This window comes from Diadema setosum, chromosome 1 (assembly GCF_964275005.1).
Source record: "Diadema setosum chromosome 1, eeDiaSeto1, whole genome shotgun sequence".
NCBI lineage: Eukaryota > Metazoa > Echinodermata > Echinoidea > Diadematoida > Diadematidae > Diadema > Diadema setosum.
Window position 1 is genome coordinate 24,954,528 of NC_092685.1, and position 15,777 is coordinate 24,970,304.

Sequence of the window (15,777 nt, forward strand, 5' to 3'; positions counted from 1 at the left end):
TAAATAACACAAGATTACTAGTCAATGCTAAAATGCAACATGAGTATATATCTCAAAACATGTGATTCTCATTGGCTCTTTAGCCTTGTTTAGTTGATTTGAGACTGTAACTATACTGCTACTTCTCATACCACTAATACTGCTACCACTACTATTATTTCTTCTAGTGCTATTACCACTTCCCTGAATCTATTATTCTTAATATTATGTCTATTATGACAATGCTACTGAAATATGACGCTTGCATATTTAACAACCCAGAAATTAAAAAAAATAGAAACAAATTGGAGGAAATTTCCACTCCCCCCCCCCCAAAAAAAAAAGAAGGCAAAAAAAAAAAAAAAAATTAACATACTGGGGGGGGGGTTTCATCAACGTTTGTCAGCGCTGACAAGTTGTCAGTGCTGACAGTCACCATAGTAACAGTCAGTGACCAGAGCATCTCATCCAATCAAAACCAAGGATTTTGCTGAAATTGTCAGCGCTGACAACTTGTCAGCGCTGACAAACGTTGATGAAACACCCCCCTGGTATCCCATATTTCATTATGAACAGATATTTGTAAAAACAGGTAGGCCTAGACAAGGTTATATAAACATTCTTCTTTCCTCAGAGAGGATCAAAATGTACATTTCCCTGCAGCACTGCAATGATAGTCTAAATCCCTGAATTTGTGAAGAGTTTCTTCCGCCAGTGCCATCACAAAAATCGCGTGGGTCACTCCTCACCTTCACAAGTGATGCCATTCCCTTGAAATCCGGCACGACAGAGGCACCTGTACCCACGACCTTCTGGCAGGCAATCGGCCTCGGTGCTGCAGTCGGAGCACAGGGAGACCAGTTGATCTAGAGAGAGATGTGGGTATAGTATATTTTTAAACTCCCTGAAGAAGACAGTGCTGTCTAATGCAGTTACCTGCTGCAAGAAAGTTGTATATTTTCAAGTTTAGTTTGGCAGGGTAACCCTTCCAACTGTTATGTTGTTTCACAAAGGGGCCCCTTGCGATATTTATGAGCATAAGTGTGCACTTCGCGTATTGGAAATTCGATGTGCACCCATTGGTAAGAACAAATTGAACACAGTACCTTTTTCTTTTTCTTTGTGATGACAATGTATACTATTTTTATTCTATATCACTTCTATTAACATATGATAGCCGCTTTTGTTTATTGCATTTCAATCACATCACTTCATAGGCTTTGTAAAGTAATACGATGCAAGATACAAATAATGATTTCAAGATATCTGAATCAGCTATTAGTAAACGCTTTAGATAGTCAATTTGACACATTTTGTAGTCTTCTGAAAAATGCAACAGGATTACACATGCTCCCAAAATTAATTGATGTATGCTGGTACATGCTTATTAGTTGCCGTACATTTCATATTTTATTTCAAATCATGTACGAAACCATGTACTGTATATGTTTATGCCTATCTTCAAATAGCAGGAATGAAATAAAAATTTAAATCAAAGTACCAAGTACAAAAAAGTAAACACACCAAAATTTACACTTGTATTTTTTAAAGTGCTTGAACATATTGCGGGAATATAACAACAACAACAAAATTATTATGTCCATCATCCAGGCAGTTTGGCAACAAGACTGTGCGGAAGTCAAAGCTTACCTGGTAGGTTACACCTGTAGCCGTCTCCTTGGTAGCCTGGGTTGCAGGAGCAAGTGTAGCCCCCCTCAACCGGGCGACACTGTGCATTTGGATCACATCGGTTGTTCTCGCATGGGTCTACTGGCTCGTCTGCCATTACAGAAACACATGAAGAGGAACTTACAGCAGGTATTCTTCCTTCACTGATAAATATCCTACTGATGACTGTAAGTGGTAGCAATCGTGCATTCTGCATAGATGAAATGCCATGCATCCTTTCCACTCCAAGTGTTCATTTCCTTACACTGAGCCTACCTACAATCTAATGCTATGCATAACTGTAAGAGATTTGCAAATGCGCTCTTAGGAAATGAAATAAAAGATATGACTTTTTTTTTCTTTAAAAAAGGAGATTTCTAGTATGATTTTTTTCTTCCTAATCCTGAAAAGTTTCATTGAATGTGGCACAGTTTAAAAGACTGATTATATACTTACATATTACATTACAATGTTGACATTACACATTTCATGAAAAGGCTCAGCCTTCATTTCTTCCCTCGTGCAAGGAAATAATGCCAATTTATCACCTTTGAAACACATCAAATGATTGCACACACAAAATTGTTAAAATCATGAGGACAAGCACAAACTACACGACAATCACATAAATTCTGACCTCGTTCCTATGGCCCTCTCTTATCCGGACTTTTTTATTATTCTATTGCCTCCAAGCAGTGAAGAAAAAAAAAAAGTGATTTCAAACGTATTGTTTCTCCCATATCTGGCTGAATTGCTTATCAGGATGGGCATCAGTCCCGACATGGTCAGAGAGTAAACGCATGTCGGACTGTACAACGATGACGACCTAGCAAATGAAGCAAAACAGTCCTGTCACTTCTACCTCTCTCGCAGATGCGCCCATCCCCACTGAAGCCTGGAGCACACTCGCAGTAGAAGCTGTCTTGGACGGGGTAGCAGTAGGCATACCGGTGACAATCATTGGTGTCACATGGGTTTCCTCCATTGTTGATAGTATCTGTGTTGGTGTCGTTTTTTTATCATATAAAAAAAAAGGAGAGAAGACAAGAAATGAGCCCACATTACAGGAATGAAATGTGATGAGATGGAAAGTTTTACCTACCGATAGGAAGACAAGTATGTCAACAAATGACAGTAATGATAGCTATATTAAGGCAGCTTTTGTTCTTATCAAAGTACACCATTGTGCATATACTGTATCTATATGTAAGTACATGAATCTATTTATCTATCTATTTATCCATCTATCTATCTATCTATCTATCTATCTATCCATCTATCCATCTATCTATATATTGATCGATTGATCGATCCATCAATCAATAGATATATATCTACACATGAATTGACAGAATATATACCAGTACATTTATTTGTGTGTTGGTGTGCATGTGTTTTGGTTTATTATACCAATTTTATTATTATTGTTTTATTATACCAACTGATGATGTCCTAAAAAGCAAGAAGAAAGTATTGAAACAGCATGGCAGTGCAATTTGATATCAGCCAAGCTGTAATTTTCAATGATTTCAATGAACTACCTCGCCGACAGGAAAATCCGTCTCCAGTGAAGTCTGGACGACACTGGCAAGTGTAACCATCATTCGAGGTTGGGTAACAGTCGGCGTTGGCGTCACAGTTGTGGTTCTCGCAAGGATTGGCCTGTTGCTCTATTGTGTGCAAAAACAACAGTGGAGCTCAACTGAAGTGATTCTTGTGAAAGGCATATATGCAAAATTACCACATACACTGCTGTATGTACAGAATGCAATACATGGTTCCCATTGAGAAGGTGTTTTGATTTTTTTTTTTCCTCCTGACAGAGGTACAAGCATATGTTAGCAAGATCCCCATTTTATTTTACATATATACATGTATTGTAAACATTAATCTGCAGATGGCTCATGACACAATATTGGTATTCGGATGAAATTTATGAACCTTCCATTAGTAGCAAATGCGACAGATTTGCAAAAAGACACACAAACTTCTCAATGATGTGACCAAGTTTGGTCTACATCTTATACCAACTAGTCGGTCAGATAACTGATCGGTCAAACAAAATTTGTTTTAGAAGGAAAACTGGAGGGGAAAAAAGAGAAAGAGCAATGGGAGGGGGTGGATTGATGTGTCAGACAAAATGTTCTTATGAAAGAGAAAAGGGAAAAACAAGAGAAAGAGAGCTGTGTCATCTCACCGGCACACAAGAATCCATCTCCAGTGTATCCCGGATTACACCGACATTCGAAGCTGGTTCCCTGGGCCAGGCATCTGGCGTTAACATCACAATTGTTGTTCTGACAAGGATTGGTAGGAACTCCTGAGCCACAAAGAGAATAGAATGGAAACAGTGAATAGGAGGGGTGCCGGTTTGTGTGGATAGACATTAAGCAAGCAGAGATGGCATCTCTGAGAAATTTAGGTCTCTCTCTGAAGGAGAAAAAGAATACACAAAGATGGACCTCTAATATGGTATCAAATTGCCACTCAGTTAATGCAAGAGAAATCATGCGCAAAACTGTGTCCACTGCAAAATAATCCATCCCCTCTATCAAAGGAAACAATAAAAGAATTTTAAGGCCTTGTAAACACACACAAACTGCTCTTTTCTCTGATGTTTGAGCCTGTCTGAGCTTTCAAATTCGAGTTACAATCATAAATCCACTGTCGCCATTGTCGGGTGATCTATATTTGTTTCATTGTTATGTCTTTTGTTTTGTGTGGGTTTTTTTGTGGTTTTTTTTTTTTATTGCTTATGTAAAAAATGGCCTCAGTGATGACCCTTTTAACAAGCTTAAGAGTCATATCTAGTCAAAGAAGAAGTGAAGCAGGATGATTCAGTCTGTTGAACTCAGTGGTCGCATTGTGACTGTTGCAGTGCGATTAGTCACACCACTCACACTCTAATCCCTTTATCAATACCCCTGCATTATGTCCTTCGTGTCGATTGACCCTAATGACCAGAACCACTGACTTGCATGTACTAGTAATGGATGGCTTCATTTGCCAGTCGATAGCTGATACTCCTCACATCAGAAAGGTACAAAAAGACTATCACTTCAATCAATGGGAGAACAGAGCTTATAGATATTCCATGATGTGGAACTCGCTAGCCATTCATGATCATATTACATCAGTGAAGACACAAGTCTTCAATCCACCTTTCTCGCAAAACGATACCTTCTTCTTCTTAAAAAAGACAAACACACACACACACACACACACACACACAAAAGGAAAAAAAAACACAAACAAACTGCATGTTCTTGATAGTATCAATGGACTGATCATGTGATTAAAACATCAACTGATGCAACACAGAAATGTTTACACAAATAAAAGTGCAGACCAGCATCATATTCATCACAGCAAATCAAATGTAGGAATTCAGAGGCAGGCCTATTTCATTTATCAAACAATTTTGCACAATAAACTGGCATCTCCAAACTTTACAACCGCAAAATATGTAGAATAATAGCATATGTCGTACACATACTACCTGATCTCACAGGATTAAAGGTTTAAATGCATCGAGAAATGTCTTGAGTTTTCCTTTTTTATCAAAAACATTGAAAAAAAAAATCCAGCCAGAACATGACCATACATCTCTGAACACATTTATCCATGCTGTCAAAGCATCCCTTAGAGATAACTGAACGGTATAGATTACTACCACATGTTGTGTGGTAGTTTTTATCTTTTTCTGGTAAGATTTCAAAGTTTAGAGTCCCACCTCCCCCATAAAAAAACTCCAAGTTCAGTTGAGTCCAGATTAAGTCAGTTCTTGTAAATTATTAGGCAAATCTGATGGCACTCTATTACATCTACTTATCGAGAGGGTATAAGTACCTGCATCGGGGCCAACAGCGGTGATCATGGCATACCGTAGGATCTCTTCTTCAGTTTCGAACATGGAGTAGGCGTAGCTGGTGTTCATCCTCATCGCCGTCAGCGACGCATCCGTGTTGATGTCGTCGGCCTCACACTCCTGGAAGGTGATGGTCTGCTCCACGGTGAATTCCACCGAGTCGCTGCCGGCCTGGAGCATACGTCGCTCTTCGGAGTACACGTATCCTGCATGGTGAACAGTGGGCAAAGAGTATTTCCTAGCTATGTTTGCAAAGTACTTTGATTATTCCATATAATATACAGCTTTTTGCTGTCAGAAACATACAGCCTGTTTTGTCTTTGAGCTTGAAAAGCTAGTTGAGAGAAGATATTTTTCACTCAATAGCATAATCAAACCCTTTGGAATATTCAGTATCTATATACCACGTTTCATATGCCTCCACATGTTTATCCCAAGCCACTTTAGTGAATATCATTCACTTAGCTGGCGGTGGCAAGTGAGCAAGAAATGTTTTATTGATTCAGCTCGACTTTGGTCCCAGGAACTTCGAGGTACCCATCAACTAATATCATTAGGCGTAACTATCACAACTTTCCCCTAAATGCCATACATACACTTTCATCAAATATATCTTTTGTGTGATCTCCTCTATTCCTGAACATTGACAAGTCTGGCCAATCAACACTGCAAAACGCACTCTTTTATCATACGACGTTCTTGTTCTTGTATCATCAAACAGTTGATTTCACACCAGGATGTTGACTCTTCACATTCACAACTGCCAGACTAACTGCAACATCATGATGATTATCTGGCCTGACATAGCAACTCCTACCAACTTTGATTGAATTTCATCAACTGCATCTCCATGTATTGTGTTGGACGATTATTTTCATATTCTTCGTGATTCCAACAACAACGCTAAACTGTGGCAGTATGCAAACAAATAACATACTCATACATGTGTATGCAGCACTGTGATCTGTTCTTAAAATTGTGAATGATCAAAGATGACTCTTTGGAAGTATTGTGGACAGGAGAAGCACAGCTCAACAGTAGCAGTGGCTTGGTGACCCGGGGCCACCATAAATTAATGTCGGGCCACCAGACTTCCAAGAAGGTTATCTTTTGGTGGCCCGATCGGTCAACTAGATTTCAAATTGAAATGTCATGTTTCTATATATTTTGAGCCAACACATTTTCTTTTCAGGCCACCAAAATTTGAAATTCAAAGATACCATTAGCCTGAACAGGCTACCAGACAACAACAAAAAAAAAAAATTAGTGTAGGTGTCCTGGGAGAAAGAGGACATAACTAAACTTACCTGGCCTGTTCTTGGTGTAGACAACAGACTGACTCTCCACAGTGATTGTGAGTCCCTGCTGGATGAGTGGAAGGGTCCCCTCGATGGTGACCAAGCCCAGGTTCTCTCCCTCGTTGTCCAGTCCCCTCAGGATCTGCCTGATGCTCACTCTCTCTCCGCTGCGGAACACCACGTTGGCGGAGTACTCCAGATTGGCACCTGTTGGAGAAGACGCAAGCTTTCAGGGGTAGTCAATTGTCAAAAAACCCTCATATCTCTCTCAGACATGGTCACTGTGAGGAGACCAAGGGGGGGACTGACACTGCAGTATAATTTATTGTTCAGTTTATTTTCTCTGTTCTTGCAAACATTACGATGAGAAATTTTGGAAGTTGCAGTAGCTTCCCATCCATCGATACAATAAAAAAAAAAGAAGCTTACTCGGGAAGTCTGTATTTATCACCGAAGGAAGACTTTCAAAAGTATCACGTAAAGAAAGAATGATAAAACTGTCATGTATATACCATCCAATAAGCCAACAAAGTCAAATACAGTCAAACCTGTCTATAGCAGCCACCCCAAGGGAGACGAAAAGTGGCCATTGTAGACATGTGGCTGCTATAGACAACATGGCTTTTCTCGTGGGGGGAAATGTGCTTAGTGGTTGCATACGGCAGGTGGTAGTTATAGACGGTGGTTGCTACAGACAGGTTTGACTGTACAACAAAATCAAGCCATTACAAAATGCCCACAATTTTTCTATAGACTGTTATAACTGCTCAGATGAGCAGAATTCTATGAATGCTGCTACTGATATTGATAAAAGAAACTACAACAATGGCAAAACTCATGATAATATTATAATTTTATCATCACCATTAAAATATTTATCATCATAATCATCAGCTCTACTGATATCATTTTGATAATTTCAGATACAAAACTAACAACGGCTGAGCTTTTGACTCTCACTGGCCAGCCTTAACCCTAAGCAATAACATCTTAGGTTCACTCACCAGTCTGCATGAAGCCGTTGATGCCTTTGGAGGCAGGCTCAGCAAAGAGCCAACCCATCAGCTCTCCAATGGGCAGGAGCAGCTGCATGGAGTAGGCCACAGCCTGGGGCAAGGGGCTGATGGCGGTGAATGTGCGCCCACCCTCGGCCATGACAAAGGTGTGCAGGTACAAGTCATTGCCCAGGTTGATGCCATTGACAGTTCCGTTGACGCGTGCATTCAACCTGCGATTTTCATCTAAACAGACAAACAAAATACCGAGTAGTTATTCAAATTAATGAATTCTTTTGCCAAGTTGTTTTTATGCAATCACTTGCCAAATTGTCCTTTATCAACATAAATTAGCACTGACTATTCAATGTTTTAATAACAAATTGCCGTTCATCCACACACACAAAAAACAACAACAACAACAACCCACAGATCATTCAGCGTTTTAAAAAACTTAATAATTGATGCTTACCTATATCAATGAAGGCTTGGCAATGAGTTGTGATAAAAATAGTTGTTCTTTTATGGACATTTAACAGTGTCCTCAGCAAATCAAAATATCTTTGTTGCTCTTAGGGTAGAGCTCAAAAATAATTTCTTCAACTGATGAAAAACTTGAGAGAATATAATGATCTCAGCTTACCAAATGTCAACTCCCCATCTCCCCCCGCCCCACCTCTTGCCAGCAACCCGTAACAGGTTATTCAAGACATGATCCCCCTGGACAGCATTCAATGTGTTCATGTTAAAGGTTCCAGCACATACATCTGAAAGACATGATACTGTAAATCACAGGACAAGCACAGACGGCAAAGTTTTTTTCTTTCTCTTTCTTTTATTTTTGTTGTTGTTCTGGCAGTGTGGTTATTCACAGTGTTCCGATGAGTCATCACAATACCCATTCAAAACACCTCAAACACTTGGTAGGCTGCATAATCCTCCGCTCATCACAACTTAAATGGAGGATCTCTTGCAGTTAATCCCTTCAGAGTTAGGAGTATAATTGAGTTTGGGTTTACAGAGAGTGTGTGTCATCATTGTCAAATCCTCTTTGATAGGTAGACGGAAATCCACACTGGTGTGGTATGAAGTCCTACGTGTACATTATGCAAGATAATACCAATGCGACATTACTATGTAATACGGAAAAGAAACATCTGTTGTAACATCAAGTATACATTGTATGGCAAATGACACTGCAATTGGTAGAGGAGACAGATAAATGACTCAATTATGTATGTTGGGAGACACCTTTCTTGTTTGCTTTTCCAATTTTTTTCTTTAAATAAACAACTTTCTGACTAAAGAGAAACAATATCCATAAAATATATGACTACACTACTTGTGCCCTCAGCAGTACAGACAATGTGCTTGAGCATTCATATCTTAGATCTTAGTGTGCACGCGTGTGTGAGTGGGAGAGAGTGTGTGTGTGTGTTTCAGCATGTATGAGACATGAATGGTTACAGTAAAAGGCTTGTAGTATGATTTGATGAACATCCCCCCCACCCCGACATGCAATATACTTTAATATATGTCATAAGCATATTTGTCATATGAAACTTACACCAACATCAGGTTCTTACCTTGTGGTCTAATCATTTTGCCTCTCATTCATTCACATGCATGATAAAATTTATTGTTTCAATTATATTTCAAACAGAAGGATATTAAAAAAAGAATGTGTGTTCAGGTTCAAAGGAGATTTGTGATGTGACAAAAAAATCAGGGCCCTATCACATTTGCAGATTTGTGATTATGACTGCTTCATGAAAGTGTTTGAAACATAAAATTTTACACCTGTCATATCTTGTCCTATTTCACTGGAACTACCTTCCTGTACCTTTGCTTTCACCATCTATGCATCACAACTTATTCAAAAAAAGAGTTTCTACAATTTCACTTTAAAAAAATTTTCTTATTTTACTGAAACTGTCATCCTGTCAATATGACTTTAAATCTTTGTGTTAAAAAAAAAAAAAAAAAAAACCCTGTTGAACAAGGAATGAAGTTTCACTTTAATATGACCTTTGAACTTTGAACTCACACTGAAAGTTTTCAGGGGTGTTGATACTATGTGCCCAAAAGTGGGTAGATAAGGGAGGGGAAGAAATCTATTGAGAGTTATGAACACAGAAGTAGACACAGACGCAGACATGAGAAAACAAAAAGGGGGGGGGGGGGTGACTGCGTACTGCCTGCCTCAGGAGTTTCCATTTTCTCTCTACCCACCATGGGAAAGGAGCACACCATGTGTGGTTTTGACAGCAGCCAGTCACAACTTCTCCACCCACACAAACAAACACCCACACACTCACTCACACATATGTACACAAAAACACAGCCACAGCAGCTATACTCTAGGGGAAGAATGACTCATGGTTGCCATTTTTTTTTTTTTTCATTTCCTAAATTCCAGACTAGGACCCATTTTATCATCAATGGAAGAAAACTAAAAGCCACATATTTCAAAGTAATCATGCTGATTGGGTGATGTACAGCTAAGTTGCATCTGGTTTTCTTGGTTTCAGACTTTCCACTGACAATTGATGACAAATTATTGGTGAAATCTTGCCATGAACTTTCTTAGAGGAATCTACTTACTGACAGGGTCACAGTAGAGGCCATTTCCAATGAAGCCCTCGTTACACGAACAGCAGTGGCCGGTCGGGTACGTCACACACCTGGCATTGACACTGCATGTATACTTGGTACACTGATCTTCAAAGGCCAGAACTTCAACATCAAATGCTACGAAGCAAAAACAGAAAAAAAAAAGAAGAAACAACAATGAAAGAAAGTAGAAAACAACAAACACATACATGAACATTCTAAAAAAAAAAAGATGCAATGCTTGGTACGGCATCACTTTTTTTCTTCATATAAACCCCCCAAAAAAAAAACAAAAAACAAACACCAAACAAACAAACAAACAGAGGTGCTGAAGTAATGAAATCATACTCTTATGACAAAGCTTCAACTTGCTTGAACAATTATCCCCCCCCCCCCATGTCCCTTATATTCAGACGGTGATATTGAATGATGTACTCACAGCTTATATCAATACAACCTGTACATCATGCCTAACAAATAGAATACCAACTTAATCAAAGGCAATACATTTTTGGCTGCATATCAATCTAGCTGGTCTTCAACTATGATTACAATCCCTAAGAACTTGAAGAGATTTTCAAGAATGAAGCCCCGATTTGGGATCCCCATAATGTAATTTTTTTCAAAATGAATTAAAAATCTTGGACTGTTGCCTGGTGTCTAATGCAGCAAATAATCTAAAGAAGACACCATAAGATAAATCTTCACATTTGGCAGCAAGTGGGAATGATTTTTTTTTTTTCTTTCTTTGTTGCTTTCAGCACTGGGGCCAAAGTAGTTATATACCTTAAAAAATCTTGGACTGTTGCCTGGTGTCTAATGCAGCAAATAATCTAAAGAAGACACCATAAGATAACTCTTCACATTTGGCAGCAAGTGAGAATGATTTTTTTTTCTTACTTTGTTGCTTTCAGCACTGGGGCAAAAGTAGTTATACCTTCAAGCCAAATCCAGAAAAACGCTTTAATCCATAGCTATATACGTCTTCTGTCTGCAATTAAAGTCATTCAAGTTTTCAAAGAGTTGCCAGTAGATCTCTATTCATGATCGGTACTACATATTGAGTATGCATGGCTGTCCAAGCATGACATCATGGTGACATCATAAAATGACCAAATAAAAGGTATTACAAGAAAGGTTTGTGGTGGGACACGGCTTGTATTAGGTATTTCAACAAACAGGTAAACTACAATGTCAATGCGTTCATAAGTCTGAATAACAACAATACATCACAGATATAAACACAACTAATAAAATATGAATTGTACCATTTGAAAACAGGGTGCATTAGTGAGCAAATGGACTATTAGGCCTATAGATATGTATTTCTCATACTAGAATATCAAATGCTACACATTTCCTTAATTCATAATTTCTTCTTTCTGTCTTTTTTCTATAAGTCACGGGCATGATATATGCTGCGCAATGTTCAATATATGCTCATAAAGAAAAAAAGTACAATCCCTTAGAAAAAAAAAAAAGGTGACAGAAATACAAAACCACTAGAACAAACAAATAACCTTGCCATGACGTGCAAGGACAAAAGTCAGGCAAGGCCTTCAATCAATGGACAGGCCACTCAACTGTTAGCCGCATCCAGCTGCAGATCAAATCCTGCTTCAGGTGGTGAATCAGCCTGCGGGCGCTCCTCTTGCACTGGCTGAACCATGGGCACAGCAGGGTAGATGTTTCCGTCCAGGCGTCCATCAATCTGGTAGGCCCACATCCCATTTCGGCCCACATTGGAGTCTCTGTGGTCAAAATAAATAAATAAACACACAAAAACACCGCAAATACATATTGGTTTGGTGACTCATCAGCAAAACTGGACTTGCAGCAAATCAACAGTGATTTGTACACTGTAAGTAACCAATTCACTTCATTAGAAACAGACACACAACATTCTCTGAGCTTCACAATCACAGCATATTCCAACTGGCTTTTAAACTTGCCAAGGTACAGTATTACATAACTTTACATGCATCATGTGAAATACGAAGTATGAAATCAATGCTTCTCATGATCACTGACAGATCCTCCAACATTACCAGGACACAATTTCACAGCTGATGATGCTGTATAAAACTCTTCACATACTTTCAAAAGATATTGCATAATTACATTCTTGATTACATGGAAACAGGGAGGCAAGATGTCTCACATCCCCTATGGATACACCAGAAAAGAAAGATCTACATTGTGGAGCATATGGAACACTGCATCTTTCATAAAATGCCTCTGAATTGATATGTTGGATCATATACCTTCTAGGCTGAATGCTGATGTCATTGGATGTTTGGTGCTAAAAACAGGCAAGGCTAGAGGGCTTTGTTAATGACAGAATTTAGAATGCATCTGCCAACGAATTGAAGTCTACTCTGAAAAGCTTATCTGCATGCATCGGTAAAGATGACCACCACTTTTGTTGTGGATGGTTGATTTTTGAGGTGATTTTAGTTCTTCTTTTTTTTTTTGACTACCCTTGATGACAGGTCCACAGAGACTGGCAGCACAGTGAATCATTGTCACCTGGTTCATTTCTTACTTTGGGATATGGTTTGAGTTGCTGCATGCATTTGAAATCCATGGCTTACATTTGTACCTACTTTCCACCGCTTGTGATTTCTGAAAAGCACTGAAGGATTTTTGGTTGCATACTTTTATTGTTGACAATTTCTGTGCATGCTTACCATAAAGGGTCTAAATAGTATAGGTACTCATGTTGTCTCCAAAATAAACAGATAATTGTGTAGGAAAATGAGACAAACAAAGATATCATGCTGTCTTTGGCTCTTTCTTCCAGTTGTTGATGACTTAATTTTGCATCACATCTTTGTTACTATGAAGGTCTTTCTTATAGTACTATGTATGATTATTTTGCTGATGATTATTTTGCTTATGATTATTTTGCTTATCTGTCTTTGAAAAGTGACTGCATCACTATCTAATCAAAAACTTCCAGTATGTAGTTTCTTTTCACTGTTGGTAGAAGGAGGATTTTCTTATCTATCAATCTTCTATCTTTTTCTCCTTTCTTTTTTTTTTTCTTGAGGGGGATGTCATATAAACATTTCAACTTTTTGATGTGATCTGCGCAAACATGATCAAAGATATCATTTTAAATTTTTGATGTGATCTGTGCAGACAAGATGAAAGGTATTATTTATCTTTTTTCATGTGCCCTTGAATTGTTACAAGTGAGTTCCTTGGATAGGTGACATCAAGTACAGAACATAATTATGAGGTATGTATTCTATTCTTCCTCTTTTTTGTATGTATGTACACAGTCTGATCAATGCAAACACGATCACCTGTATGTTTACTTGAACCCTGGGGTTTTTTTTTACCCATTGGTCTGTCAACCATGAAGTTCACAACACATAGAGGGACACACATGCTGAACAGCGTAACACACACAACACACACGCACACACACATACAAGCATGATTCACACATACCAATCCAATACCAACTCCCAGAATATGTGTGACACACTTAGAATGCGTACGAGAAACTGGATGACCTATATTTTGTTATGTCACACTGCAAAACAGGAAATATACAGTATATTGTACATAGAGGCCCTTCTTTGTAATAGTCACACCCTCAGAATAGTTTCTGGAAAGATTAACTGGCACAAAATCCCAAGTGTTCTTTAAAAAAAAGCACCTGATAATGGGACCCAATATATGTATACATAACTCTCAAACCTGACCTTCAATAATTGAATTGTCGGTAGTAGGGTTAGAAATTCAGCAAATATAAAACTCAACGCACCAAAACGAAATAAGTTTATGAGGGGCAATCTATTTGTCCCCCATTCAAAGCTTGTTTGAAGGCAAGTACTTTGCCAAGATACACTGAGGCCCTATAAAACATGACCTGCATATTTCTTGGCATTTGAACCAATCAAGCACACACACACACACAATAGCTAGTATATGACCTGTGTATGATGGGCTGCCCTTCACAGAGATTATTCATCTATAGCTAGATATTGGTATTCGGGATCTCTTTTGGAATACCTCAATTCCAGAAAAAAAAAAAAACATTATTTCTATGTAAGAGCAGGCCTTTTGAATTATAGTCACAACATGTTTTCTGCAATTTAATTATGTAATGTATCAAACAGAGGAACTCCATGATCACAGGGTGTCTCCTGGGAAAAAGTTTGTGAGTATGTTTGATTTGTACCTATTTGTGTCCGCAGACAGGATATGTACATATACCAACCACTAAGTTGTGGCCAGAGATGTAGGTGAGCTTTAACTTGTAATGGGGGAAATAGTCTAGACACATTACCGTTTCCTCCCAAAAAACAATAGAGAGTAAGGGAAGAAATTTGAAAAACAATTTGGTTCTCACGAGCGTGATACTTCAAAAACATTTGTGCTGCTTCCATTCTACTCTGTGAGCAACAGGCCTGGATTTATATGAAAATGAGATAGCCAATGATTGAGAATCTTACAAATCCATACTACCACCAGTAACAGATGAAAGAGACATGCAATCTTGACATGGAATGAGAAATAAAGCATATTTAGTTGCTACAAGAAAAACTGCAACTTCCCTACATCTACTCAATGCTTGACTATTCAGCTACAGACCCCCGTGTACAAGGTCTTCTTATCTTTCATTCTCCTTCTCCTCCTCCTCTTTCTTCTGTAAGTCATCTTTTTCTTCTATCTGGCTCCTTCAATCCCAAAAAGTCTTGCAATATTTCATGTAAGCTGAATGAACAAAGAAACTCTCCACTTAACACAGGTAAAACCACTCTCAGTCTTTGGATTCAATATTAGTGCATCCCTTGCATTGCATATAGATACAAATATTACTCCTCGTGGTAGCATTTCATGCCTATCAGCTGATGGCATTCGGCTTGACAAACTGGCGAATAATTGTTCACATCCTACAAGGAACCTGTTTGTACATAATACTTGGCAGCAACCATCAACCTGGATCGACTTACTGAATGAAGAACAGTTCATGAATGAAGGTGAAGGTCAGTCATAGGTTTCTCCTTTTTGCATCCATGATTATTTCAAAACAAGTTTAGCATCAAAACCCATGTACACCAATGCCACTTCGCCATGAAAATAAGATGGTACATGAAGTTAGAATTTCATCTGAACATTGTCAATTATTGACGGTTTTTCACTCTTCACCCAAAAGAAACCAAAGCAGACTGACACTGCCTGTAGAACACTTAACAGGGTTCATAGAATTGACAGTCCATCCAAAGTTACTGTAAGCAAGAAGCTCCTTGTTGTAGGGTTCTTATTTCCAACTTGAGCTTTGAACAGTGAGTCTGCACATCCACATCACAGCTTTAATTTGTCATCGTCAGAACTTCAG

At 38.6% G+C, this 15,777-nt stretch overlaps 1 protein-coding gene across 1 annotated transcript in view; it reads right to left on the bottom strand.

The window, feature by feature from the left end:
• LOC140228806 (nidogen-1-like) overlaps positions 1 to 15,777 on the bottom strand; it is an 87,337-nt gene that overhangs the window by 41,553 nt on the left and 30,007 nt on the right. The window contains exons 5-14 of the mRNA XM_072309083.1: positions 12,006 to 12,172; positions 10,413 to 10,559; positions 7,818 to 8,054; positions 6,823 to 7,020; positions 5,497 to 5,721; positions 3,845 to 3,967; positions 3,189 to 3,317; positions 2,510 to 2,644; positions 1,630 to 1,758; positions 729 to 845 (exon numbers count right to left, since the gene is read on the bottom strand). Coding sequence (XP_072165184.1) covers positions 729 to 845; positions 1,630 to 1,758; positions 2,510 to 2,644; positions 3,189 to 3,317; positions 3,845 to 3,967; positions 5,497 to 5,721; positions 6,823 to 7,020; positions 7,818 to 8,054; positions 10,413 to 10,559; positions 12,006 to 12,172 — 1,607 coding nt within the window. The remainder of the gene's footprint in view (positions 1 to 728; positions 846 to 1,629; positions 1,759 to 2,509; positions 2,645 to 3,188; positions 3,318 to 3,844; positions 3,968 to 5,496; positions 5,722 to 6,822; positions 7,021 to 7,817; positions 8,055 to 10,412; positions 10,560 to 12,005; positions 12,173 to 15,777) is intronic.